Below are 26,407 nucleotides of genomic sequence, written 5' to 3' on the forward strand. Positions count from 1 at the left end.
CATTTGGATATCAAATTATAGTATTTCTGCACTTTGGTGCTATACTGCACTGAATATTATATCAACTCAATGAAATGTTTTGAAATTAAACAGAAATACGAAAATAACAGTGAATATATCTCATCCAAAAATATAATAATATAATAATAATGTTGTTCTCAAGAGTACAGGCCTTGCATTATTTTTTAAAACACAAGGAGTTAGTGGCTCCTCTTTAAGAATAGACACTAATAGGGTTTTCTGGATTGTACACAGGTTGCAGAGTGTGAAAGAAGCCAGGGACGTATTCACTTTCAAGTGCTAGGGTAGCAGATGGTAATTTATTTACATTGTATATTGTATTTCCTTTAGGTTGAAGACCACCATTCAGCAAAGTACTAAACACAGCACACCTCATCCTACGGTCACTAGGTCGTACGGCTATCAACCTAAAATAAGTGCCTGTACAAATTATGGACACTGGTGTATAACACCATCAATGCCACTTATCCAAATCCTGACCCAGAATGTCCCCACTCATAACATTAGCTCACCACCACATGCTTTCCGCCCCTCAATTTACTGAGTCGAACCACTGACAACAACCTGCAATTGGATGTGTCCCATCAGTGAAAAACAAAAATATTGTTACCTAAATATTGTCACTACAAAAATATCAAGGAACAGAATATAAAATGTAAGAGTATTTGATCCCAAGATCCTAACCCCATATGTTTTCTCTTGTGCCTGTGAATAGCTAATCAGATGCCCTGCTTACCAGGGTCAACTCTGGACTAGATTGACTCTTCTTTAATGTTTTGCCACCGTTGTGCTCTGTGACAGGGAAGTTGACGTTCATCATCTGATCATACACTATTGCTTGTTTTTTGTCATCAGTTCATCTAACACTACGGTCCATGTGCCCATTGATGTATATGTTCCCAATGATTTTTGATTAAGGTGTGACTTACAAAAACCTCAAATAGAATAAAATATTGTAAAATATAATTATTGAACTAGTCTAAGAAGTTGGGCTATGAGATGAGGAGGGGGTATGTACCCACCTCAAGTAATAATCAGAATATTCGCCATGGTAGGGCGAATCACTAAAGTAACTAATCAAACTTGACCTCAACTCCCTGGTAGCAATGGCAGGCTGAAGATTTGCTTAACCTAGAGGCAATGAGTAACATATTTATGCAACACTAAAACAGTTACAAAGTCAAAAATACAAAACAATAAAAATCCCAATCAAATGAGAACAATTGAGTGAAATTTAATAAACAGAAGTACATCACAATGACAAAAATCCAAAAAGAGGAACCAGAGATATGATGTTTTAAAGTTTTAAGCAGAAATAGCACCAAGAAGGGCAAAGTGCCAAAGACAATCAATGATCATGCAAGAACAGGACCTAGGTGCAATTTGACGCTGACCACATTAAAATGCAGGTTGGATATACTAACACAGTTCATCCTGTTTGAAGATTTTACTGTCTGACTCTAATTTTTAATTTCAAATCCACTGCAGGAGTATATTTCTAAAGCCCCACATCTCAAGGAGGAAATTAGAGACTTACAGAATGGCAGGCAGAGGCCAACAGAAGTCCAGTCCAAGAAGCTTTGTTTATCCCTATAGCTTTATCATGAGGCCAGCCTTATGACCCTTGAAGCCCACTATTTTGTCCTCCGTATAAGAAAGAGAACAGGTCTAATCCTCTAGTGCTCTTCTCAGGTTGCAGACAGCATATTAATTCCTCTTCTTCCTCAGGGGTGTTCTGAGGTGTGTACTAGAAGGTGCTACATTTATGCCTGGCACAAGCTAGTGTGCGGGAATGACCCCTGGAGAACCCCTAACCAATGGTGCAAAGCTTCTCAGGGCAAACCCATCCCACTTTGGGCATTTTCAAGATAACAGGCATGTTCAGCCACACTAAACTTGGGCCTTGTGAGCCTGGCCTGAGTGTGGGGAATGTACTATGGTATTTCCAAAGTCCTCCCACATCTACCACCAAAATACAGGTTCATTCAGTCCCTATAACTACAACAACCTCAGAGACAGAAGTCTGGTATGGCAAAGCTGGGATTTCAGCAACCTGACAGTGGATAAACACAAAGGGTCTGATTTAGAGTTTGGCGGAGTGGGTTACTGCACCACAAACATGACATATATCCTGCCTGCCATATTACGATCACATGACAGCCTATGGAGATCATAATATGACGGACAGGATATCCATCATATTTGTGATGGAGTAACCCATCCAACAAACTCTAAAATAGGACCCTAGTCTTTTGACATTCTGTTTCCCTCCTTTGAAGTGTGCCCCTAATGCCATATGTAAACCAAGCAGACCTCTCAAGCAGGATGTGATATTCAAGCAAGACTTGACACTTTAATGTCAAAGAGGACACTCGTAGCCTCCCCTGCATATTCTATCAGGTTCAGGTGGGTCATTTCTGCCTATCTCTGCCCATTCAAGTTTTGCTTCTGGGACAAAGTTTACACCAAGTTAATTACTGCTGGCCAAAGTGGGAGAACAAAATGCAGATTTAACTTCTAGGGGCATCACACATGGTAAATGTCACTTTTTAAAAATTAACTTTCCATAATATTTAGAACAAATCCAACTTTACCACTGAATTGGATTTTTCTACCAACTATTAAAAATAGGTGTTTAATTATTCTTCAAGCTAGTCCCATTCCTGAAATACAGGATTCGTGTTTAATAATGCATTTCAGTGTTTTCCTATGCTACAGAGGAAATAATTTTGAGGGGAATTTCACTGTAAAAACATGTTTACCACTAAACTTTTATATGGCCTATTCCAAAATACTGTGCACCCTGTCTTAATGGATGGTAAAGCCTGCATAGTGGCTTATTAATATTTAAAAGGAGGATCATGCCTGCCAAAAGGAGTTATTTTGAGGGATCAAACAGCCAGCCAAGCTACTGGCAGCAGACCAGCAGTGCTGGGGATGGCACATTGAATGCTGAAGCTCACTGGTGAAATGTCACTTCCTGGGCCTTATAGGTGTCATATACTAGACAGTTAAAGTTAAGAAATATATGCCTATCAGGGGTATGCTAATTTCAACAAGTTGAAAACAGAATACCAACACTTTACCATTGATTAACAGGGTTAAAGTGCATGATGCCCTATAGCCAGAAAAAAATAGGTTCAGCAAAAAAGGCAAGAATTTGTGGGGACTTGCAGAAAGGACACATTTCCAAAAGTTAGGATTATACACATGTAAATTATAATAATTTGTACATGATAAAAGTGGCATCATTTGACTGTATTTCTGGAACAGTTAAATATTTGATTTTTTTAAACATCTTTAATCTGGCATTTTACATCAGGTAATATAAATTAAGTTAGCTCTGTGTGAGTACTTATCATTTTTGGGGGGTTTCAATATTTTGTTCTGTGCCTAAAACCAAGGATGTGAAGAACTATGGTGGAAGGGTTACTCTGTCCCAAACGTGATGGATTATATCCTAACACACTTGTAATAAGGCAGATATGATATCTGTTATAGTTGTGGCAGAGGAACCTGTCCACCAAACTCTAAATTTAGCCCTTTATCTTTGGCACCCCAAGTCTGTAAATGTCACAACTGTAATTTTCCAATTTGTGAATATTTTCTGAAAGAATCATGGGCTTCTTACCCGATTTTTTAATGTATAATTAAAGGGCGCGGAAGGAACTGATCACACCAAGTTCTCAATTTTCAATCTGAATTTTGCTTTAAAATCAGGTGCCTTTATATGTAAACGCCTGAAACATGAGGGTCAAGGCAAAGGATCCTTATTTTAATCTGCCAGTGGCATTCCAAAGGTATCATGTTCTGCCATGTTGTTCTGTTACAGTAAGGGTAATATTCATGCTGCGTGAGGGAATATTCTTGAAATGCTCTGACCCAAACTGGTTATTAAGGCGCATTGATTATGAATCCACGTTGCTGCCATTCAAAAGAAAAACAGTTTAAAAAATGGGAAATATATTCACGGTTTGCTCGTCCTACTGTACATCTGTTTCGAGAATCCAAACTTCATAGGTTGTTTTTGTATGAAAGAACCCGACCCAAGTGAAAACCTGCCTTTGCATGATATGAGTTTTTCATATTACATAAAGCCATTTTTATCACAAAAGACGAATAATTTCACTCAGTAGCATACTCAATAATCTTGCTTTATCGATCATATTTTAAGAGTAAAATAAACATTTCATTTAGGAGCGCACTCAGTAATTCCGCCCTTAGGAGCATATTTCTTACACCTAAAGCAAACAATGAAGGACAAAAACACTATTTCATGACTGTAGCAAAATATTTTTAAAATGTAAAAGTATGTATGAAATACTCACCGTTTTGCTGATGTAGGTTGAGCTGATATTCATGCACTGCAGTCCTTCACTATTGCAGCAGCCCCCACATCTGTAGATGGATACACACGGGGGTTTAAAGAAGGTGTTTGTTGGAGCCCCATACTCTTTTCCAACATCTATACACACCTCACGAGGCACACACTGAGTTTTCCTCCATTCATTATCAATACCTGGCAAGGTATAGGGAAGTTCATACGTTACAATACGGCTAAGAAAGAATACATCAGCAGGAATTCAACAATGTAAACTAGCATGGTTGGAAAATTCTAAGGTAAACGCAGTGGTGATGTAGAAAAACAGGGCACAAACTATGAACTTTAAACTACTAGAGAAATTAAACAAGGCAACCAGGGAAAATGTAGATTACAAACATTGAATGTATAATGATATCGATTTTTAAATATGCCAAAACTAAATATCAGCATTATTAGATAGATGTTATGTTTTTTATTTGGAGGCCAAATTGCAGTTTGGTAAATGATCTGTAAGAACACGATTTGACTGCTAAACTGTTACTGCTCTCTTACTGTTCAAGGATAGATTCTATTGAGTCACAGTGTCCTTTCTCTATGTCTTTCTATGGAGACGCATTGCAAGGGGAGAAGAAAGCAATAGAGGGTGCCCTGCTTTTTATGGGCGAGCGCAAAGCGCTCCGTCCCATTCTGTAATCTCTCTTTGGGCTTCTAACCACACCCATGTCACGTCAGTCACTTACATTGGTTCCTTGGCTTCCCTTTTAAAATTGTGAAAGGCATGCATACGTCATGCCTTTTCCAGTGTTTAGCCCACCTACACAGCACCGCTAAAGTACTAAAAACATACGAGGCTCGATGTTTTCAGCATGGTGTCTGGACTACTTTGTGTGTTTATTTTTCACGTGGCACGATCGCGCTGCATTTTACATAGTGCGATTGTTATGCATTTTTTTCCCTTTACAACGCTAATAGCTCGAACTCTAGCTAATGCCAGACCTGTTGCATTGAAAATGCTCGTTTTCCATTCCCATCTTCTATCTCTGATCTTTTAGTCTTTACACGCATCCTTTTGCTAGTCTACATATGTATTCACCTGTTTGTCTGTCACTGCCTCTTGATAGTAGCCTACTCTTTGTAGCTCAATGTTTATCTGGATGTTCTGCTACAGAATACACTCTCATGTGCTTTCCATCAGAGAGTTCACTGGCCCTATTCAAATCAACAATATCTCTACAACCACAGTTGTGTGTCTGAGTGTGGTTGCAGACTTACTACTTTTTTTGGTATTTACCATTATTTCCATAGTACAATTAGCCGCATCAGGTACAGTTTTGCAAGTGTACTAATGGAAATAACAAGTGACTGTTGCAGCAAGGTCCTCGGCCTAGTCCAGAGTTCTCCATAAGAATGAAGCCCTCTGTTCAAACGTGTACTTTTTTTTCTCTCCATGGAAATACTTTGTTTTAATATAGAGAAAGTCCTTCACCTACATCCCATCAAGTGTGAGAATGATCTGTTCTTTCCTATACAGGAAGCAGAGCAAATGCTTGACCATTTGCAAGGCAGGAAAGGCTTGGGTCAGAATTAAAAAATGCCCAGAAAGAGATGTTTTCTCAAACTTCCATGGCTAACAACACCTTGGAATGACCACTTCCCACCACCTTCAGTGGAATTTACAATTGTGGATCTTTCCACTCTCATGGCGTAGATGTCCATACTGAAACACACTTAAGCCCACCAGGAATCCCTTTGAAGATACCTGGCAGGAGCAAAAGATGTAAATTTGGTTGTAAAATTATTTTTGTAACAGAGGTTACCTTTATGGATCGAGAACTCTATTTTAGTTGCATAAACCAATCCTCAAATACATATTGGAAACAGCAAAAAGGGCAGCTAAAAACGAAAGAAATGACTGAGTTCCCTCAAATACTTTGAAACCACAAGAGCATACCTTCTGTTCTAGCTAACAATTTTAGATGAGCAGGCGCATTATTGTTCTTTCATGGACTTGGAGAAGCCTCCTCTATAAAGTGCATGTAATGTTACACATTCGATTGTTTCTTTCAGTTTAGAAAAGTTTCTGTTATAAATCTAACGATCTCTGGCAATCAGCCAGTCTGGATTTTCCCAATTGTGTGATACTGTAATTCATTAGTCACTTTCACTGTGATCGATTCTATTCTCACCTACATTCTCCCACAAAATGTAGCCTTTTCTGATTATGCAAATGCACCAACTCTCAGATTATATTTTACTTCAAGAGGATGTTGAGTGTGGTGTCCCTGCCTAAGACTGGAAGTCAACAGATAATGTTAAAGGTGGGATGTTGACTGATACGCTGCTATCTTGTGGCAAAGAGAGAATACTACATCTAACACACTAGGGGCCCATTCACAGAGCATTTTCCGTGTGTAAATCTGACTTACACATGCAAAAACATTTTTATGATTGTAAATTGCTTGAATTAACCTGAAAGCCAGGTGTGGAAGTGACCAAGAATTGAGTACAGCAGTGGCCACATACTATCAGAGACATGTAAGTGCCTCACTAGCATTATGGGAATGGAGAGAATGTGTATGTGTTTTTTGTGGAGGTGTTTGACTTAGTACAAGATTGTGCCAATGCACCATGGTTGATGGGGGTCTTACCTGGCATGATGTGTCCAATTTATATTGTAAACCTCAGCATCTGAGCACATCAGACACATCTGGTGCCATTACTTAGCTAACAGATTCCTTCCTTAATATTTCTTTTACCTGAATGCACAAATCATGGTCTCTCTTGCTACAACTGCTGAAAAGTCCTACAAAATATTTGAGCAGCAGAGGTCAGGTGTGAAAAAGTGCCTTGTTTTTGTATGGCTGTGCCCATTTGTTTGTGAATTGTGCTGGTGTGTTTTTTTAACTCTGTGCATTGGGACACTGTTAGCCAGGCTGCAGAGCAAGTTCTCTAACCCCTAAAACATATTATATTGGCTAACACCTAATTGGCATATTTAACTTTTCTGTAAGTCCATGGTATATGGTGTCCAAAGTACACCTATGACACAGAAAGTTAAATATCACCTGTGGTATACAGCACTACTGTGACATCTGGCAAACATGGCCCCACGCCTGCCACAGAAATCTGGCAGCTGCAGTTAAAAAACGCAAATGGATCTGTCAAAATAGACCCTGTTTGGCAGGAAAAAACCTTCCTTTTAAATATTAATAATTCACCCCTATTTAGGCCATGTACCCCACAAGGCAGGGTGCATGGTATATAAAAGTAGGACATGTAGAAATGTATAGTAAACATGTCCTTATAATGACTAGTACCCAAAAATTATTTTCACTGTTGCAAGGCTGGCTGTTCCATAGAGAAACACTGGGATTAACTACTTTATTTAAAAATGCTATCTACCGTTAGGAAGCAGATTGAAATTTCATGCTTCAACTTTCTGTAATATTTATTGAAAGCCAAATCCACTGGTGAAATCAGATTTTTAATAAATATTGAGAAAAAAGTATTCTGCATTAGCCTCCAGCTGGAGCCCTCAACGCTGAAAAAAGGTGTGAAAACTGCAATAGAGCAGACAAAGGAATGAGTTTGGAGTGGTTTTGCTGTACCTGTGGCAGGATGACCATTTAGGCAGTACCTAGGAATCTGATTAACTTCAATGGGGCCTTTCCTGAAACAGGTAGATGTCAGATGACATCTGTATAGGTCCCTTCTTTGCTTCCCCAATTCCAGTGGGGAGCAAGCTGCCACCAGAACTAGTTTAAAGTGAACACAGAGGAGGGGTTGCTCATTTCCCTGGCCATAACACTGAAGTAGACACACAGGTTCTACACAGGTTCACCATCTTGGATCTAGGCATAGAGGTGCACTGTGGGATTATTTGCAACAGAGCACACAGGTAATACTGCAAAGTAAGTAGGGTTACCCCTGGAAATGTTTTCCCTGTTGGTTAACTAGGGAACAGGAGTCAACTATATCCACAAGCTGGTGCTGAGCATAAATATAGCATCCCCTGGCACCCTCCTCAGAACACTCTGGACTAGCTGAAGAAAAGACCTGTGAGAAGACCTGAAAAGCTAGAACTCGTACCCAGGACTGAGAAGTGGACTTCAAGGGTCAGTCAGCTGATCTCCTGTGTAAGCTAGAGGGCAACAAAAAGCTGCAAGAGGTCTATTCCCTGAAGAGCCCAGCTGACCAGTACCAACTAGACCTGACTTGAGCACTGCTGGGGGCATTTACTGGAGTAAGGCTTGACCCAAAACTGCTGTTCCTGAGGTCATGTAACCATTGATTGTGTCAACGTGTACGCCCCTTAACATTCTTGAAGGACCTGGCAGATAGAAACTTTTTGGACTAAAGACCTCTGGAGGACTGGTACAAGCATGCCATGCTGATCTGACCAAGATGTGTTGTAATTGGGCTGAAAATTCAGGTTTCACACACTTTGACCTTATCTGCAGCAAGTTTGATTTAGCTGGACCTTGTGACAAGGTACCCAGCCTCATGGAGCACTTTTCAGCTACTGCCTGCAGCCTCCCTTGCTGGAATACGAATTCTGAAAGAGACTACAGGCCTCATTACGAGGCTGGCAGTCTTCACGGTGGCCGTCAGGCTACCGCACTCCAGGTGGCCTGACCGCCACACTAAAACCCTGGCAGTCAGACTGCCTCAAGTCCGCCATCCTCACCAGGAACATTGTTCCCAATGGGCTGACAGCAGTCAGATTCGCAGTCAGCCACACCGGTGCTGCGGCGCTGATCACGACTCCACTTTCTGCCAGCCTTTCCATGGCAGTCTCAATGCCATGGAAAGGCTGGTGGAAATCCAGTGCTGAGGGCCACAGGGGGGCCCCTGCACTGCCCACACTTCTGCCCAGCACCCTCAGAAGGCACACAGTCTGCTTTACAGACAGTGCGCATTTCGAGGGTGCTGGTGTGCTACGGTATTGGCCTCAGATACCTTAAGGAAGATGAGGCAAATACTATAGCACTGTTCCCGCCGGTCAGCACGGTGGGAACATTGTAATATGATGGGGGGCACTGCCGAAATGACAACAGCATCCTCTCCACGGGCATTGGCGGTTCCACAGTGGGACTGCCAATGTTGTACTGAGGCCCCAAGTACAAAGGGACAAATCTTGACAAGGTAAAGGTGGCAAAACTATTCAGCTGGTAGGAGAACTTCCCTGGGCATGAATTTTAAATTTCTCCTGCTCTGCATTTTTCCCTCCAAATGTAGCAGCTTCACCGTCCAGCACATATCCGACATCATGGATCCCTCTTCTGATAAAGCATGTTGTTTTGTCATGCTGAAGAATTCTGATTTCCAGAAAAAGACCAAGGTAAAAACATAAACAGGGTATTTAACCTGCCCTCCATCGCAGTCAACCTGAAATTGTGGCTAGGACCTCATCTATCATGCCCACTGATCACAACTGACGTTTAGCAAATTTTAGTGCTATTGTTACCTAAAATTTACTTAAATGTAGCACACAATGTATGTTAAAATTAATGCTATGGACATATCAATTTTGGACAGCGACAAAGAAGAATATGTTTTTAAACATTTTGTGGATATTGAAATTCAAAAATATCACAAGGTATGTTTTGGATAGTAGTATGATTTATACATAAAATGATGTTCAAGACCCACAATACATTTTGGTTTTGGCCTGCCAGCATACTATTTATTATAATGAACTATCCTCATAAATTATTATGCTAAGGCTAGGAATATCAGGGGAACATTTGTCTGTGTGCTTTTATATTGTCATGTAACTGATGACGACTTCCACTCGAGTGTTTGCAACTGAATAACTTCAAAATACCACATACACATTTACCAACTCACTGAATTATTGAAGTTCTTAGAACTTTTATTTTTATCGAACTAAAAGATGTGCAATATATTAGTGTCGGAAAACTAAATTCGTATTTAATTCTAACTTGATTTAAACCTGGGGCAAGAACCACTTTATTCAGATATTTCTGACTGTGGCACAAATATAAACATTTTTCACTAATGAGATTTAGCGAGAAACATTTGGAGAACATGGCTTATGAAAATCAAACGGTCTAAGGTATGCCGCGATTTGTGGGCTGGTAACTTTTTCCTCAACCAGATTAAACAGCTTATCAATAACTATACTACATGTTATCCGATTTTAATAACATAATTTTAATGGTTTGTTTTGAGTAGCAAATCCCTGGTTTTCTAGGGATGTTAGAGGTGACAAGACTGCATTAGTGCTTACTATTGCGATATGAAAATGTTCTTAATCTTTTTCTTGTTCTAAAGAAAGTATATCAGTTTATTGATTTGGAATGCATCTTTTGCTACAATAATTGCTATATTTACCACCCCACTTTGTTTCTTCTGTTTTACAACTTTTGGGTCTTGCCGTTTCATGTGGACGTACACAACATTGATGCTTCATCATCCTATCTACAAACACCTTACCAATGGAGTTTATCAGCATCATAAAATGTTGGTAATTGAATTTGCGGTCTATACGGTATTACAGCACTAGAAAGAGATCCAATCTGTAGTGATGGTCCAACAACAGTGTCCTTAGCGCTTGTTTTTGTTGTAAAAATTCTTAGCCTTAAATTCTATTGAAAGGCGACGATCAGTGTAGATCACTTAGCAATAATCCAGGGTGGATTACTTCAAACCATAAGGAGTGCAAGAGAGTTTCTATATATGTTACAAACTAAAAATGTAAAATCTATTAAAATAATGAGCTAATCTTTGAAGATTAATCTGAATTTGCGTCTATGTCATAAAATATAAATACATTTAGAAGGAGATGGTTAAAAGGATGTGGCCAAAATGCATTATACCATTGGTTCCCAACCTTTTGACTTCTGTGGACCAACACTGAATCATTATTGGAACCCAGGGACCCCCACTAAATCATTATTAGAATCTGGGGACCCCCTCCACTAAGTCATTACTGAAGGCTGGGGACCTAATCTGTTTATATTATTTAATTTTCTTAGCTGTCGCGGACCCCCTGAGGAGGCTTTGCAGACCCCCAGGTGTCCCCGGACCACAGACTGGGAACTACTGCATTAAACCATAAAATTCCTGATTGTCAGCTGATAAGCCTCAACCATGGCCTAGTTGGCAGAAACCCAACCTATATAGGAGAAACCTGTCGTCCAGCCAAATGCTTTTAACTCTGCATATTTAGCTACGTTTTGTTATTAGGTTTTTATTTTAAAGGTATTGATAAGACACAAGTTGTTAAAATAGCTCATGGGGTGAGGTGCATCCTGTTGTGATCTACATACATTCTGTTGCATGTATGAATCCCTGCAGGTATGATCAGTGTATAATATAATTGCAATGGGACCTCAGAAAAAATGTGGCAAAAATTGCTGTATCAGAAAGGAGTTATTTGTACTATGTGGAATGTTGTAAACTACTTTAGTCTTCAGAAAAGACTCTAAAACACTATCAGGAGATCTAGATCCAGCCAGAGTATCGGGATAACAGCATATTATAAATTTGGGAAACAGCCTAAACAATGACTCATGAACCATGAGGTGCACTGACCACAAAAGCGGAAAATCGTTTTCGTGAACAATTACTCTGTTTTTCTCTACCTTAACCACACCATGTCCTGAACAACCAACATGCGTGGTTAAGGCAGAAGAAAACAGGCTCAGGATTCGGACAGGACGCAGTTAGGTAAGTGGGGCTGGGGTAGGGTTGGCGGGTATTTTTAGGGGCAGGGTGGGGGTAGTTTTAGTTTTGAAGGGCGGGAGTGGGGGGTTGGGGTAGTTTTAGTTTTCTAGGGGCAGGGGTGTGTGGGTGGGGTAGTTTAAGTTTTTAGGGGCGGGGTGGGGGGTTGTGGTAGTTTTAGGTTTTAAAGGTGGGGTGGGGTGGTTGGTGTAGTTTTAGGGGCGGGGAGTGGGGTTCGAGTAGTTTATGTTTTAGGGGCAGGGCAGGGGGTTGGGTAGTTTTAGTTTTTAGTGGTGGGGGCTTATGGTAGTTTTAGGGGTGGGGGGTCGTGGTAATTTTAGATTTTAGGGGCAGGGTGGGGGGTCAGGGTAGTTTTAGTTGTTAGGGACAGGGGTCGCAGTAGTTTTAGGGGCGGGGTGGGGGGTTGGGTTAATTTTAGTTTTTTGGGGCAGGGGTGGCGGGTCAGGGTAGTTTTAGGTTTCAGGGGCGGGAGTAGGGGGTTGAGGTAGTCTAAGATTTAGGGGCGGGGGTGGGGGGTCGGGGTAGTTTTCGTTTTTAGCGGCAGGGGTGGGGGTCACCGTAGTTTTAGGTGCGCGGTTGGGTGTGTCGGGTTAATTTTAGTTTTTGGGGGCAGGGGTGGCGGGTCAGGGTAGTTTTAGGTTTCAGGGGTGGGAGTAGGGGGTTGGGGTAGTCTAAGTTTTAGGGGCGGGGTGGGGGTCAGGGTAATTTTAGTTTTTAGCGGCAGGGGTGGGGGGTCAAGGAATTTTAGGTGCAGGGTTCGGGGGCAGGGTAATTTTAGTTTTTAGGGGAGGATGGGGAGGGTCGGGGTAGTTTTAGGGGCGGGGTGGGGAATTGGGGAGTTTTAGTTTTTAGGGGTTGGGTGGGGTGTCGGGTAGGATTGTTTTTAGGGGCAGGGGTGGGGGTCAGGGTAGGAATGTTTTTAGGGGTGGGGGTAAGGGCATGGGGTAGGATTGTTTTAAGGGTGGGAGTGGGTGGTCGGGGGGCTCGCATGCTGGCACCACGCATGCCATTCCAAGCATGCCTTTATCAGGCATGCCTTTAGAATGAAAAATTGTTGTTAAGGCATTTGTGGTTAAGGCATTTGTGGTAACAATATGGTCGTTGTTCTGATCACGTTGTTCATCCACGCGTGGTTCCAGAATGCGTTGTTCCGTCGTGTATTCTATAAAATGACTTACAATTACTATAAGTACAAATAATTTTCTCATTTGTTAATTATCCTAAAGCATGAAATTGATTCAGCCATCCAAGATCTATACTTTGCACCCATGTTATAATGTATTAAAGCTCCTCCTCAAACCTTGGGGAGTGTTTAACTCTTCACATGACTGTAAAATAAACTGATAATCATGTTTCTCTTGCCCACACTTACTTTTCAAGATATCTGGATGGTAATGCGCTGCTGCAAACTTGAGCGTTTCTTCTGTTTTATGATCATAGACTGGACGCTCTCTGGTGTATTGTGAGCCTCCTTTCCTCAGCTGGCATTTGAACATTTTCCAATATTCTGGATAAAGGACCGTCATTAGCTCGTCCACGCTTGATACTGCCCTCAGCTGCTCCTCCAGTTCTTTGCCTGCATGACCCTGTGGGCGAAAAAATACAATTACTTTCAATGTGAGACAATGGATTTTAGAGATATGGTATGAGCTCATTTATGATTTTTACTGTAGATCACCAGCTTGCTTAGCTCTGCAAAGAGAAGAACACATATTTTGCTTTTAAAAAATCAGCACGTTAGTTCAGAGACTTGCACGCTATTTAAATTAGCATACAGGAGCAACACTGCCAGGCAAAATCTTAACACTTATGTTAGCACGTCAGAGCCTAGATAAGTAAACTTACCAGGAGACACGTTTAGGCCGACAAACCTTTGGACCACATTTGGAGACTTCCCTGTATGAAATATTTTCTTGTCATCACCAAACAATAGATTAATAGACAATCAATAACAACAATTGCTAGTCGATAAACATTTAATAACATTTATTATTGAACACACCATTGACTTCTCAGTCACAAATAACCACACCAGTTTGGTCAAAAGTTAAGATATTTATTTCCCTATTGATTACAATCTAATATCATGTCTGTTAGTCTGATTGGTAATAAACCCAAGCCGTAACAACCAAATCACTAATCAAAACACGTTTTAATCAATACATATACTAATTTCATTCAGCATCTAGGCTCATCATTAAACAAATCAACTTAGCAGAGTCTCATTAGTACATGAATCAACAAAGCAAGAACTCAGTCATTTGTCTATTTGCACAAAATATTAGTGAACGCCTTAACTAACCTCAAATTAGCATTAGCAGCAGAGATAGGACGGGGCAGAGTCTCAATATAGCATAGCTACAGAACAGATTACTTCCCTCAGACAGAGGAGAAGTTAGTATCAAGCAAGGAATGGGCAAAGGATGGTTTAAGGTGACTGGACAACTAAACTAAATTAAGGCAACCAGCAAAAGTTCTCGCAAACGTCTCATAGCAAAGGAATGGCAAATGGCAAGGATAAGAGTCCCTGTTAAAATGGAACAAGAAGTTTGTGTTTATTTCCTTGGGTTACACCGTTGAATCAAAACGGTCTAACTATTCCCTAATTCCTCATTGGATGAAGTTTGGTGCATTATTATCTCTATCTAATAATTCGGTAAGCACCTTACTAAAACTTTTCACAATTTGCAGTTCCCGTGCCCCGGATTGATCCAAGTTATTGACGTCTTCAACAGTTGGAATGTCAGGTAGAGAATGTTACACTTTGCGCTCCAGTCAGTGTCTTCATTGTCTTCTCCTAGTACAGTTAACCTTGCACCTGTTACAAATTACACTGTTGAATCTAGCAAGAACGTCGCCTTGAGCAAGCCTGTTCTCATGAGAAATAATTTACTACGACTACACATACAGCTTTGTGTCCTTCAGGAAAACAGCACATTACACGTTAGAAAATACAATTCAATATGAGGCCAGGCAGCTAGGCCCAGACCCTCGCTAAGCTAAGGCTCCCTGATTTAATAAAGCAAACTTTTAACGCACAACTCTAATTATGATATAATACAAATTCAAACATTATTGCATATTAATTCATTAGTCTTCGTATACATTGGTAGCCACTCCCTGTGGGCACATATCAATGCGTGCATTATTTTCTATGTTAACACATTTTCTATGCAGCTTCATCACACAATATATTGCAAGCTTTTCATATTAATATTGATTAAAAAAACACACTCGAACACCTACATTTCACACATGTGGCGATAACAAAGAGGGACAAAAGAGAAGTGCCTGTGCCATACCTCGACAGGGTAGAGTCAGGTAACTTGAACCAATAAGTTTAGGAGTGCAACAAAATAGTGGAGGCTCACAACCCACAAAGAAGTGGCATAGAAACATTCTAAATATGAGGTGAAACGCTGTTTTCCGGTTCGATAGCTATACAAGCAAAGATACTGCAAGTATTACAGAAGGGTAGTACTTATTCTATTGCTTGAGAACACTACAATTTGGTGCAAATATGAACATCGGTAACAATTTTAAAAGGAGGTGGTCCTCCATGGGAATTTCATTCATGTGAAAAGCACTTCAAATATCGGATATCTTATTTTTTACAAATGTATTTGTATTTTTGGAGGTGAAGAAAAGGCAATGGTGGGGCTAATTTCAGCAATCTGAATGGCCGAGGTGCCTTCTATCCGTAGGCTCATAGTCTCAAAGCCACACCATTTTTAGGCATCACCTATAGAAAGCTTTAGATAACAGGCTAGTGTTATTGTCATCGCAATACACGCACAATGCACAACATACACACAGACATGATACAGATACGTAAAAAAAGAATTCTTGGACAGCCGATTTGAGCCATTGCATACTGTGATTTAGCTCATGCTAGGCACTAGCTAAAGGGGTTGTCTATTCGTTGTGGTATCAGCACAAGGCATTTCACATCACAAAAATGTTATTCCATACATAAACTGTTTTTTAATCTCGTGACAGTCTCCTCCACCTGTGCTCTCTTTAGTTCCTCATTTCCTCACCACTCCCCAAACTACCACGCTTATCTGTGGCTCACTCTGGCTCCCTCTACTCCTTTTGAACAACAGCAGCAAAGTGCTAGCTGACTGTCTGCTTAAATTTTTGCACTTCCAAACATTTTATTTTGTTTAATTTACCATTGTAAAATGGGCATTGGCAATGTAGTAGTGTTCCTAAATGGGTGTCGGAGGTGCCACATGTGTAGCTGGCACAAACTAATGGGTGAGAATGACTCCTGGGCATGCCATAACTAACAGGGTAAAAGTTCCTAGGGCCAACCAGATACACTTTAGACATTTTCAAACATAGCAATCTAGCTATGAGCTCTTTGAAGGCTAGGGGTGTGGGTGGGGAGTGTACTATTGTAATCCTCATGTCTTCCCATATCTGACACCAAAATTCAGTTTGAGGCAGTCTCTGTAGCCAATACACCCAGGAACTGAAGTCTGGTAGAACAAAACCAGGTGTTTCCAGCAACCAGATGATAGCTACATTTCCGAGATACAGTATTAGGATTCTAATTGGTACTTTGGTGCTCAAAAAAGGACAGCTAGGTCTGCCATAGTAAAGAAAAGCTTTTGAGTGCTGGTTACTGTAACAACATGTTAACATAAAATGTATGCATGTGCTGGACTTGAATACCATGCACCCTGTCTCGTGGACTGCAAGTTCTACATATGGGTGACTTATTAATCTTTAAAAGGGAGATTTTGACCTGCCTGTTATTTTGACCGGCAGAATTGCCTTTTTTTACACCACTACAGTCATGCTACACTGGTAGGCCTGAAGTCATGTTTGCACTAAATCATCTAACAACAAAAAAGGGGGGGAGGGGGCTAACAAAATACGGGCGGTTCGGAAACAAAATCCTGGTCCTGTGTATAGTGCTCCCAACAAATGTACAGTTCAAAAAGATATACACAGTTTTTAACTATACGTCATGTTTGCACTGCCATTGTAGTGGATGGTACATTAGGTGCCGCAATCCAATAATGGCATTTATCTTCCAAATCTTGGGTACATCTTACACAATATACTAGGGAATGATAGGTAACATAAATAAACCAATTAGGAATATGCCAATTCAACCATGCTTAAAGGGTGAGCACAGGCACTTTATCACTGGTTAAAGTGCACAGAGTTCTAAAGCCAGCAAAAACATATAGCCCAGCTCCTGCACCATGAGACAACTACCTTTCTGCCAACCTTCATCAACTGTCAAGGTAGCTCTGCTTCGTAAAGTTTGACAAGAAGAATCCAAGTCACTATGCACTTTGTCTGCACCTTATAGACAGCTATGCAAACAGCATCCGTTATGCACTGTCTCGCACGCTTCTTCTTTTTTCTGTCATCCCTACAATTGTAGTTTGGAATTGTCACTACCTTCACTTAGATATGAATACCATATATGTAAAACAGGAACAGCATTTCCGGCCTCATTCAAATTCATGCAAAACCCAAAAAAGTATAATGTGATTCCTCTTTGTCCAAAGCGACAAACTTTGGACTCAATATTTTGGAGAAGAGCATGAGTGCATGCCCTTGCGCTTTACCCTTGCACTGTGCACCGCAATTAAACGTGATGCCAGATTCTCCATCCAGCAAGAAACTGAATTATTATGTTTTTAAGGAATAAGCATGCAAAACGTTAGTTATGGAAATCAGGAACAGAACAGTTTTATGTAGGGCTCATTCGCAAATAGGCATTATGGTGTTTTACAATGAGAGGCTGCAAAATACAGACTGAACTCTGTGAAAAATGTAAAGGAAAAAAAGTATTGTAAAGAAGCAGTCAACAAAATGATAGTTATTGTAGAAGACAAGTTCGGAGAATTTTTGGAAAGGGAGGCATTCGCTCAGACAGAGGTGAAAGATGAGTTTGTCTGTGATTCTTGAGACATGTTACAATGTACATAGCAAGTTACATAAAGCATGCTGAACATTAGTGTAACTCTTTTATAAAATAAACAACTAATAAGTGATTGTTTAGTCAACTGGCTGTCACATCAACCCAGGTTCTCAATAAATAAATAATGTAATCAAAACAATGAACCATGTTGTGCTTTCAGGCTAGAAAGCAAACGCAGAATGTTACGTTAATAAATCCGATGGATTATGTATTGCTAACTATTCTTATAAACCGCACTATGTTGTGATGTTACTGATCAAATGAGCTTTGAGTGAAAATATTGAGGGAACAAACAGGTCTTTAAATTGTTCCTGGACCCAAAATGGTTCACATAATATGCAGTTCTCTGTTGACCTAGTTCTAATACCTAGCTGTTGTCCGATAAATGTTTCTCTCTCTTGTGCATGCTTCAAGAGTTCCAGCAAGAATACACAGTACATTTTTCCTTAAGCTAACTATCAGACTTGTAAATATATGTCTGAAGCGACTGCCAAGAAAGAGAGGGGCCTGTTCTGTAGAAGACCTTGGCCAACATTTTAAACAATACATAGATTCCAAATACGTTGAAAATTTAGTTTTCTGCCAGAAAATTAATACGAATGCAGAAACACTGCATTCCTGGAATTTCCTCTTCCCAATCCATTTTACCAACTAAAAGCTAGTGACATTTCGGGATCGGAAGTGCCACAAAAATGGGAAACTACCACAGGAATCCTACGCAATAAATCAAATTCCTGTAGTAATTCCTCATTTCTGAGGACAACTTCAGGGTCCAACTAGATAATTCTATATTATTCCTGTGTATCAGAACTACCTGGGATAGCATTATTCCTAGCATCCTTTTGTGAACACTACTGAAGGCCTTACAGCAAATTCTTGTCTAAACTGAAGGTGTTTGGTGTGATTCTGGGATTAGTAGCAAGATTCTCCGAAGTACCAAGAGCGGAGAGTATGCACAATTAAGACTACATTGATCTGCGGATCAAGGCCGATGTTGCATACATTAGCAGTACAAGATTCTTTACTATTGGATTATCGAGTTCCTACTATATCAGGACAGAGTACCAACAACATTGTTCCTTTCTCATCCTCCAAAAATACATCCATTCTATCTACATCAATTTATTTTTAAAAATTGTGCCCGTCTATAGGATAACAGCCAAGAAGACGTAATCGCTTACATCATAGTGACAATATAGAATTTAAATAATGTCTGTGTACACACAAAGTTGTTACTTGTATAGAGAGTGATATCAAATATTCAATTCATCAACATCATATACACATATCAAAACACCAGCAGTAATACATAGATGAAAGAAATGCTTACAACTTCTTTGTAAATCAGGTTCATATACTTGTGTTCATCACATAAACCTGTCCACTCTTCGTGATGAGTAGTCCAATTTACGGACCTGAGTCACAAACAATTTTGCACCTAGATGTGTAAACAATTTATGTGAACAAATACCTAATCCTCATTCACAGATTCTAATTACCTGATAACATACTCAGTGAAGCCTTCTTGGTTCAATATGGGACTAAGTTTAATGAAACAAGCAAATTGTATAACTGAAACCAGGAAGAGAAAACGCCAATGCCTTGCTGATAAACAGTTTTGTAGCAGGATGCTCAGTGATTCTAAAATGCCATCAAGGAAGCCAAGGAAGCCAAGCAAGCCAAGTGGGATGAAACAATAACTAACGCAGCATGAAAGCCTGAGTAACTTTTGAAGATAGAAACATCTGCCACAATCCTTTCACATTGTAACTTCGAATTGATGTCATTTTCTTGCTTAGGCAAAGAGTTCAGCCTATTTATGTTTTGTACATAAAATAAAGACCTTAATATAGGGCCTGACTATGACTTCTAAACAGCCAGTATTGCAGTTGACTGTGTCGTTTCCTGATACTGCAAAGCATTTTTGCTACATCTCACCTCTTCGAAAATTGTCCATCCTTTTGTAGGAACAGTTAAACCCACCAACTCTTCTACATACCCAGCACCTGCATGGCTCTTATAAAACTATGCCTCTTTGTTTGCCTTAATCAACTGTTTAACTATTACATCTAAAAATGATCAGCCACAGATACTCTGAAAAAGATAGTCATTTCTCAGCAAAAAAGGTACAATGGATCCAACCATACACACCGGCTTTGGAGCTAACATCAAATTACCTGCACTGGCGAAGATACTAGAAAATGTGTTGTTTTCTAAATTCAGAAATTCATAAGGAATTATAATAGCCTTTAGCCCACCAAACAATTTTTCCCCAATATGGCACTAAAAGTGGCTTGATTGACTCCCAGCATAACACCCTTTGATTCGTAGATGAAGGCTGGGATACCTGCTGGTTACACTGACCTCTCTGCAATGTTTGGGGTTGTGGATCATGTCATGTTATTGGTTAGGCTGGGCATGGTGGCGCACGCTGGCCACAATACTATTAACTGGTTTGAATGTTCCCTCTCAAAGAGATTACAGAAGTTCTCTCTTCATCTCTTCCTATATCCCTTTGACCCCGACTTACATCATAAAGTTTCACCGTCCTTTGGATTGCAACAAGGATCTCCTTTGTCACTGGTATTGTTAAATGTATTAATAACCACACTCATTTCCATCTTTAACAGTTCCCAAGTGGGGTGTGGTCCTACAAGGATGACCCCCAGACATACCTTACATGCGTGAATGAAAATTCTGCAGTAGACAACACATATAAAAAAATAACAGTCAGAAAGGACTGAATGAATTGCAGCTATCTACAACTAACAAAGTAAAAAACTGATAATGTTATGTTCTGAACCATGGGGAATGCAGAGGTTGTTTCACTGCCTCCTCCAGAACATCTATTGCAAAAATTAGAATTCACCCACTAAGTCAAAGAAATCTGTGTTGCATTTGATGCCAATTTGACTTATAGTACTCAACTATATTTGCTGACAAGCAGCTACTACCACCAGCTTCCCGAAATCAAGGACTATTCTACCAATGATTTCACCCATCCATAAAGCCTTAGTGGTAGGGATCATGTATAATTCTAGGCACGATTACTGTAACTGTCTTGATGTTGGCCTCTCAGTGTCTCAAATTAAACAACTATGGAGCGCACAGAATGCTACTGTAAGCTTCTAAAAGGGGATAAATAAAAGGGAATATGTCTCATCAGTAAGAGGATCAGTTCATTGGGTATTCTTGAAGAACTCAATATTAAATATAAGCAAGCAAACCAATTAACTGGGAGAGCCGACTCGACGTACAGCCAATGGGCTGGTTCAACTATAAGAGTATTGTGCATGAGCGCAGCCTCAAAAATATTTTTAATGTAGATCATGCAACATCAATACGAGAAAGTCAAAACTGAAAAAAGGAACAGCCCTATGATTAATGGGGCATAGACAAAAGGATATCTCAGTGAGGGAAAATATTCTCCATGTGGAGAAACCAAAATAAAATGTAATTGTACAATAGAACTGCATCCTAATGTTTGTGCAGGAGTACTAATTTCCTGGAAATCTGTGAATGGTCTACGTTTACTCAAGTTCTCTGGCAGTCCTTTGTAAAGCTCTGAATAGTGAGAAATTGGCACAAAGCGTAAGAGCAACCCAAAAGAGGCAAACTTACCACGTTTTTGCCCCGCACCTTGTGAAGCAGCCTGCTTGGTCCTCACTCAGTAATTACTCTGTTCATTGGCAGGAGGAAGAAAACAAAAAGGCTCATGTTTTCATTTGAGGCACCTACCACAGCAGGTCACACTTCAGCCTCCCACATAGATGCTAAAAGCAAAATATTGTTTCTGAAGATTACATGCTATCAACAAGCGTCTAGAATTTGAACCGCAGAAAACTACAACACATAGTTCCTCTAGAACAGGAATCCGTATTAAGCAAACCCAGTGACTGGTTTGGAAACACTCCCAGATCTGGGCTCTTTTAGTCATGTAAGTGGAAGAACTGCCACGAAATCTGGAGGAACATAGCCTCTAGAGTTTTAGCCGAGCCTAGCTGTGCATCTCTTAGGGAAAGCATAGAATTGAAGTTGCACCAATGAAGGAATGTAACCCCTATGCTCCAAAAGGCACTATGTCAACATCTAGATATTTACCCAATTCCTTCAGTTCATGTTACAAATATGAATGTACTGTACCTTGAGCATAAAATATATAACTTAAAAGACGTGCCTTCTGGCAGGAAAACCATATGAAGCGTAAGGTATCAAACAGAGTTTCTTCTTTGGTAGAAAGCCATAGAGTAAGTAGAATGATGCTATGTACACGACATTAGAGGACTATTATAATGATGTGTATATCCCTTATAAGCACCTGTTTGTGTTAAGGTATAATCACTTCATTGTATAATGAAGGGCCTCTGATGAGCAGTATCCAGTATATTTTGCAGGATTTTACTGGACATCCTATTCAAACAGAACCTCTTTCTCTCCATGAAATCCTACCAGGTAAAGATAAACAATGCATGACACAGTTCAGGATCCTCATTCCAATTCATGTTGCTAAAATTTAACTTTTTAGACACTGCCAACGTTTGAGCTACATATGAACTCTGCCATCGGCATCCGCACTAATAAACTCTTGAAATGTCTTTAGAAATCCATAGCAAATGTCCTCTTTGATAATTTTATAAGCTACAGCATTGTTGTACTAGGCTCAAACAGCTGATAATTCCACCTCCCACCTTATGCATTTGGATTCAACCCCAGGGCTTTCGAAAATAGGATATCTAATTGCTGAATGTTTATGACCTACCAAATGGCCATCACATCTTAAACTTACCTTGCTATGAGGAAATTGGAGATTAGTGTATTTGCCTAGTCGCCTAGTCAGAATTCAACTTATAGTTGTGCTACTTTCTCTCAATCACAATCTGGGTATGGGCATGAGTTGGCAAAATCATAATCTGGGAATAAGCATGAGCCTATGGTGAGTTGGCACTTTGGTAGGTAGATAATCCAATTCCTATCATATTGAAACTGGAGATATGCAGTTAAGTTGACTAGTGGGTTAATTACTAAGATGCACATTTCTGAGAAGATGAAACGATCCATTTAAAGTAAACAATAAAAGAAAGCTTGGAGGTGACTATAGACACCCTTTTTTTATCATAGATTAAAGCAGTTTTGCCCTTAGATTTGAGTGCATAATGAGTCTGCAATAAGTACCAATAGGTACGGTTTCCATATAGGTCTATTTTATATTAAAGATGTTAACAATCTTTGACAAGTGTCCTGGTTACTAACACTGGACTGATGCCAAGGTAAGCTGGTTACCATAGTTTTGGAACATATATAACAATTTGTTTAACTTAGTCACTGTTTCTGCATACTGTTGGGAATGTTAATGTACGAAAGGTAATGCTCGAAAGCCGAGGTTTGTAAACCTATATCTAACTATGTCTAACTAACTTTAACTATGTCAATTATATTTATAGAGATTTTAACACTATTAGTGCCTCTCCAATTGATCAAAGCCTTTCACCAAGATCAAAGTTTATTCTTGCTTTGCAGCAGTGCTTCATGAAATACAGACAGGATCCAACTTAGGGATCTCCTTCCATATGAATAATTCTCCACTAGTTAATCCCACCAGTGGGTGTATAGATGCACACCTAAAGTAATGGATTGATAGATATTGTTTTAAGGGCTAAAAGTACAGAGGCAATCCATTTTATATACAATTTAAAAAGGCAACCGTTGTTCCACAAGTAATTGGGAGGCATTATAAATTACTGTTACCAAGATGAAGTGGAAGCCAAGAATACCAGTTATTATACACTCCACTCCTAATCTTACCAGAGAATACATGCCACTCAAATGTTCACCAACTCCACGAAATGCCAAAAACATATATAAAAAAAACAGTGATGAACTCAAGCACTCACAGAAGCAAGGGACATGGTGGCAATTAATAATGGAACTTATCACATGCGGTTCTAAGAGAGAGGGACTTGCACGTCAAAAAGAATATAAAACTGTGTATTCTTATTAATTAAGCAGAATGATGGTAATGGAAAACTTCACTTAAGAGACGGAGGGATCATCTTGGACAGTCTACATGGAATGACATAGCAGGGGCACAGAGTTCAACTGCCATGAATTTTTATATTTTGCAACATTTTGTGAAATTATTGCAAAGTGGGTCATTTTGGTATTTGGAGGAACAGGAAAATTGCTGCTTGAGACATAAGGATTCCCAAACATTATGATCATTAGTTCTAAAAATCTGCTATTGCCATAATTTAACAATATACATTACTTTTTCATGGACAGCCAACAGTGCAGTTTGAGACGTTCAGCTAGTTGATGGATTGAAGTAATGATACAGACATACCAAGTGTACACATATACAAATGGTATGTTTCTACATTTAATTATAAAACATGATAAAATGTGTTCCGTTGCAACAGGGCCATCATTAACAACCCAGGCTGAATACGATGGGATAGAAAATCTGTTCAGCCTTGAAAAGGTTACCCGAGACCTAGCACAAAGACGATGTCAGTGGGACAAGGTAGACTAGTCGATTCTGCCTTTTCTTGTACTAATTGAGGCATCTTACTCACAGAATGAAGCCAACACAAATGAGTGTTACCTTTTGAAATATTGAAATGACCACAGTAGGCACTTCACGCACTGGCAGTATATCAGTCTATGCGCAGCAGTTGTAACATTAAAATCGAAAATCGGAGACTTAGATTCACACATACAGTAGATATTGTATTCCACAGTATCAAAATCAATTTAGCCAGAAGGGTGAAGGAGGCGGAGGGTGGGTGTCTCTTGGCGCAAAATGAAGTTGCGTGTTTTCTGGGTCAGCAACACGTAAAGTGTGTGTTTTATGTTTCTACTGTCTAATTTGTAAGCTTCTGCTTCTTCAAGACTATTATGTCACCTAGATGTGGCGCATGCAATGTTCACTCCAGGATTAGCTAAACATCCAGAAGGTACTCCACTGTCGTCGATGAGCTGACGCCACAGCCAGCACTGAGCACAAGACCATGCTTCAGCCTGTAAATTATTACCACTGTATCGGACGAACTATTAGCGACGGTACTATAAAAATATGAGTCCTTTCAGCAACATTTAAATGCTGGAGAGTGTACTGTTTATTGATGAAATTCTTAATGTTGAAAGAACACTTAAATCTTCTTGGGCCTAATGCCAACATGAGGGAAGTTTTTTGTTTTTTTTATGGCCACATTCCCTCATGGCACCCTGAAGAAGGATTCCTTGAATATAAACCCACAGTTGCCAGGGATTCACATAATGTCTAAAGGAAAATACAGACATGTCGAATGCCTGCTTTTTCAATCTGTTCTGTCAGACGTCATGTAATCAGTAATTTCGGATTACTTGTATTGATGTATGAATGTACAAAGTTTATACATGCACTATTTTCATTAAACGTAATAATCACCTGATTCTAGAGTGGTCGCATCTGTGTGAGTTTACACTAAGAAACCTGTGTAATGTCCAAAGGGCACTGGAAAAGAGCTGTGGAGAAATATGATGGTTTATTTCCTCTATGAACTGGGCAACGCTCAAGTGAGTCTCAGCTTTAGGTGCACACTTCGGTAGAATTTGATAGCCTTTTACTCCCACAGAAAATAGGGCTGCTCGTTGAAATCTCGAGAAGGCTTAATTTGAGCCGGCGGTTCCCTGTGGGGCGATCGTCAATAATTTTTGAAGACCCATACTTATCTTTCCTTGCCCGGTGAGTCATTTTAGTTCGTTGGTGGGGGGGATTAGATCGTCTTTGAATGTCTCCACCGACCATTTCTGAAGCCTTCCTTTAATAATGACGAAGAATTCAGTCTTTTAATAAATACACCGGTTTTTTTTTACTGAACATTTTACTCACCATATTCTTGTGCGTATGCAATAATGTGTCATTTTTTCCAGGTACAACGTTATGCTAACGGCTCTGCCTCATTGATTAACATTTGTATGCAAATTCGGCAGCACACTGACTCGTGCACTTCTCTATCCTCTGACATCTGGTGCGTCAACAACATAAGAAATCCTCACCCGAAGTACTTACCATGACAGAAAGAAATATTAGAAATAATTTTACATTTGAGAAGCCCTTGGAAAAAAATCATTTCCGCTGCATATGGAACTAGAGGGATTGTGTTTTAAGCCAACTGTTAAACTGTCTCTAAACAACTGTCCTGATGTTATTGATCTTGAATTCTGAACAGTTAAACAACCCTAAAACAACGTATTCACTGCAACCGCACTATTAACTAAAGACCACCTACCCATGTTAAGAAACAGCTCAACTTTAAACATCACAAATTCCTGGCAGCTCTTATACAATAGCATAGGGGTGACAACAAATATCATTTTTTGTTGCAACACTAGCAGTTGGCTATTTTGCTGCACTGTCCATCAAA

General features: G+C 39.8%; 1 protein-coding gene across 1 annotated transcript in view; it reads right to left on the bottom strand.

Annotated features, from left to right (window-relative positions):
- The window catches only part of VEGFC (vascular endothelial growth factor C), a 343,465-nt gene that overhangs the window by 78,123 nt on the left and 238,935 nt on the right, over positions 1-26,407 (bottom strand). Inside the window, exons 2-3 of the mRNA XM_069244682.1 lie at positions 13,428-13,641; positions 4,350-4,540 (exon numbers count right to left, since the gene is read on the bottom strand). Coding sequence (XP_069100783.1) covers positions 4,350-4,540; positions 13,428-13,641 — 405 coding nt within the window. The remainder of the gene's footprint in view (positions 1-4,349; positions 4,541-13,427; positions 13,642-26,407) is intronic.

The sequence above is a fragment of the Pleurodeles waltl genome, chromosome 1_2 (assembly GCF_031143425.1).
Source record: "Pleurodeles waltl isolate 20211129_DDA chromosome 1_2, aPleWal1.hap1.20221129, whole genome shotgun sequence".
In the NCBI taxonomy this organism is placed as follows: Eukaryota; Metazoa; Chordata; class Amphibia; order Caudata; family Salamandridae; genus Pleurodeles; species Pleurodeles waltl.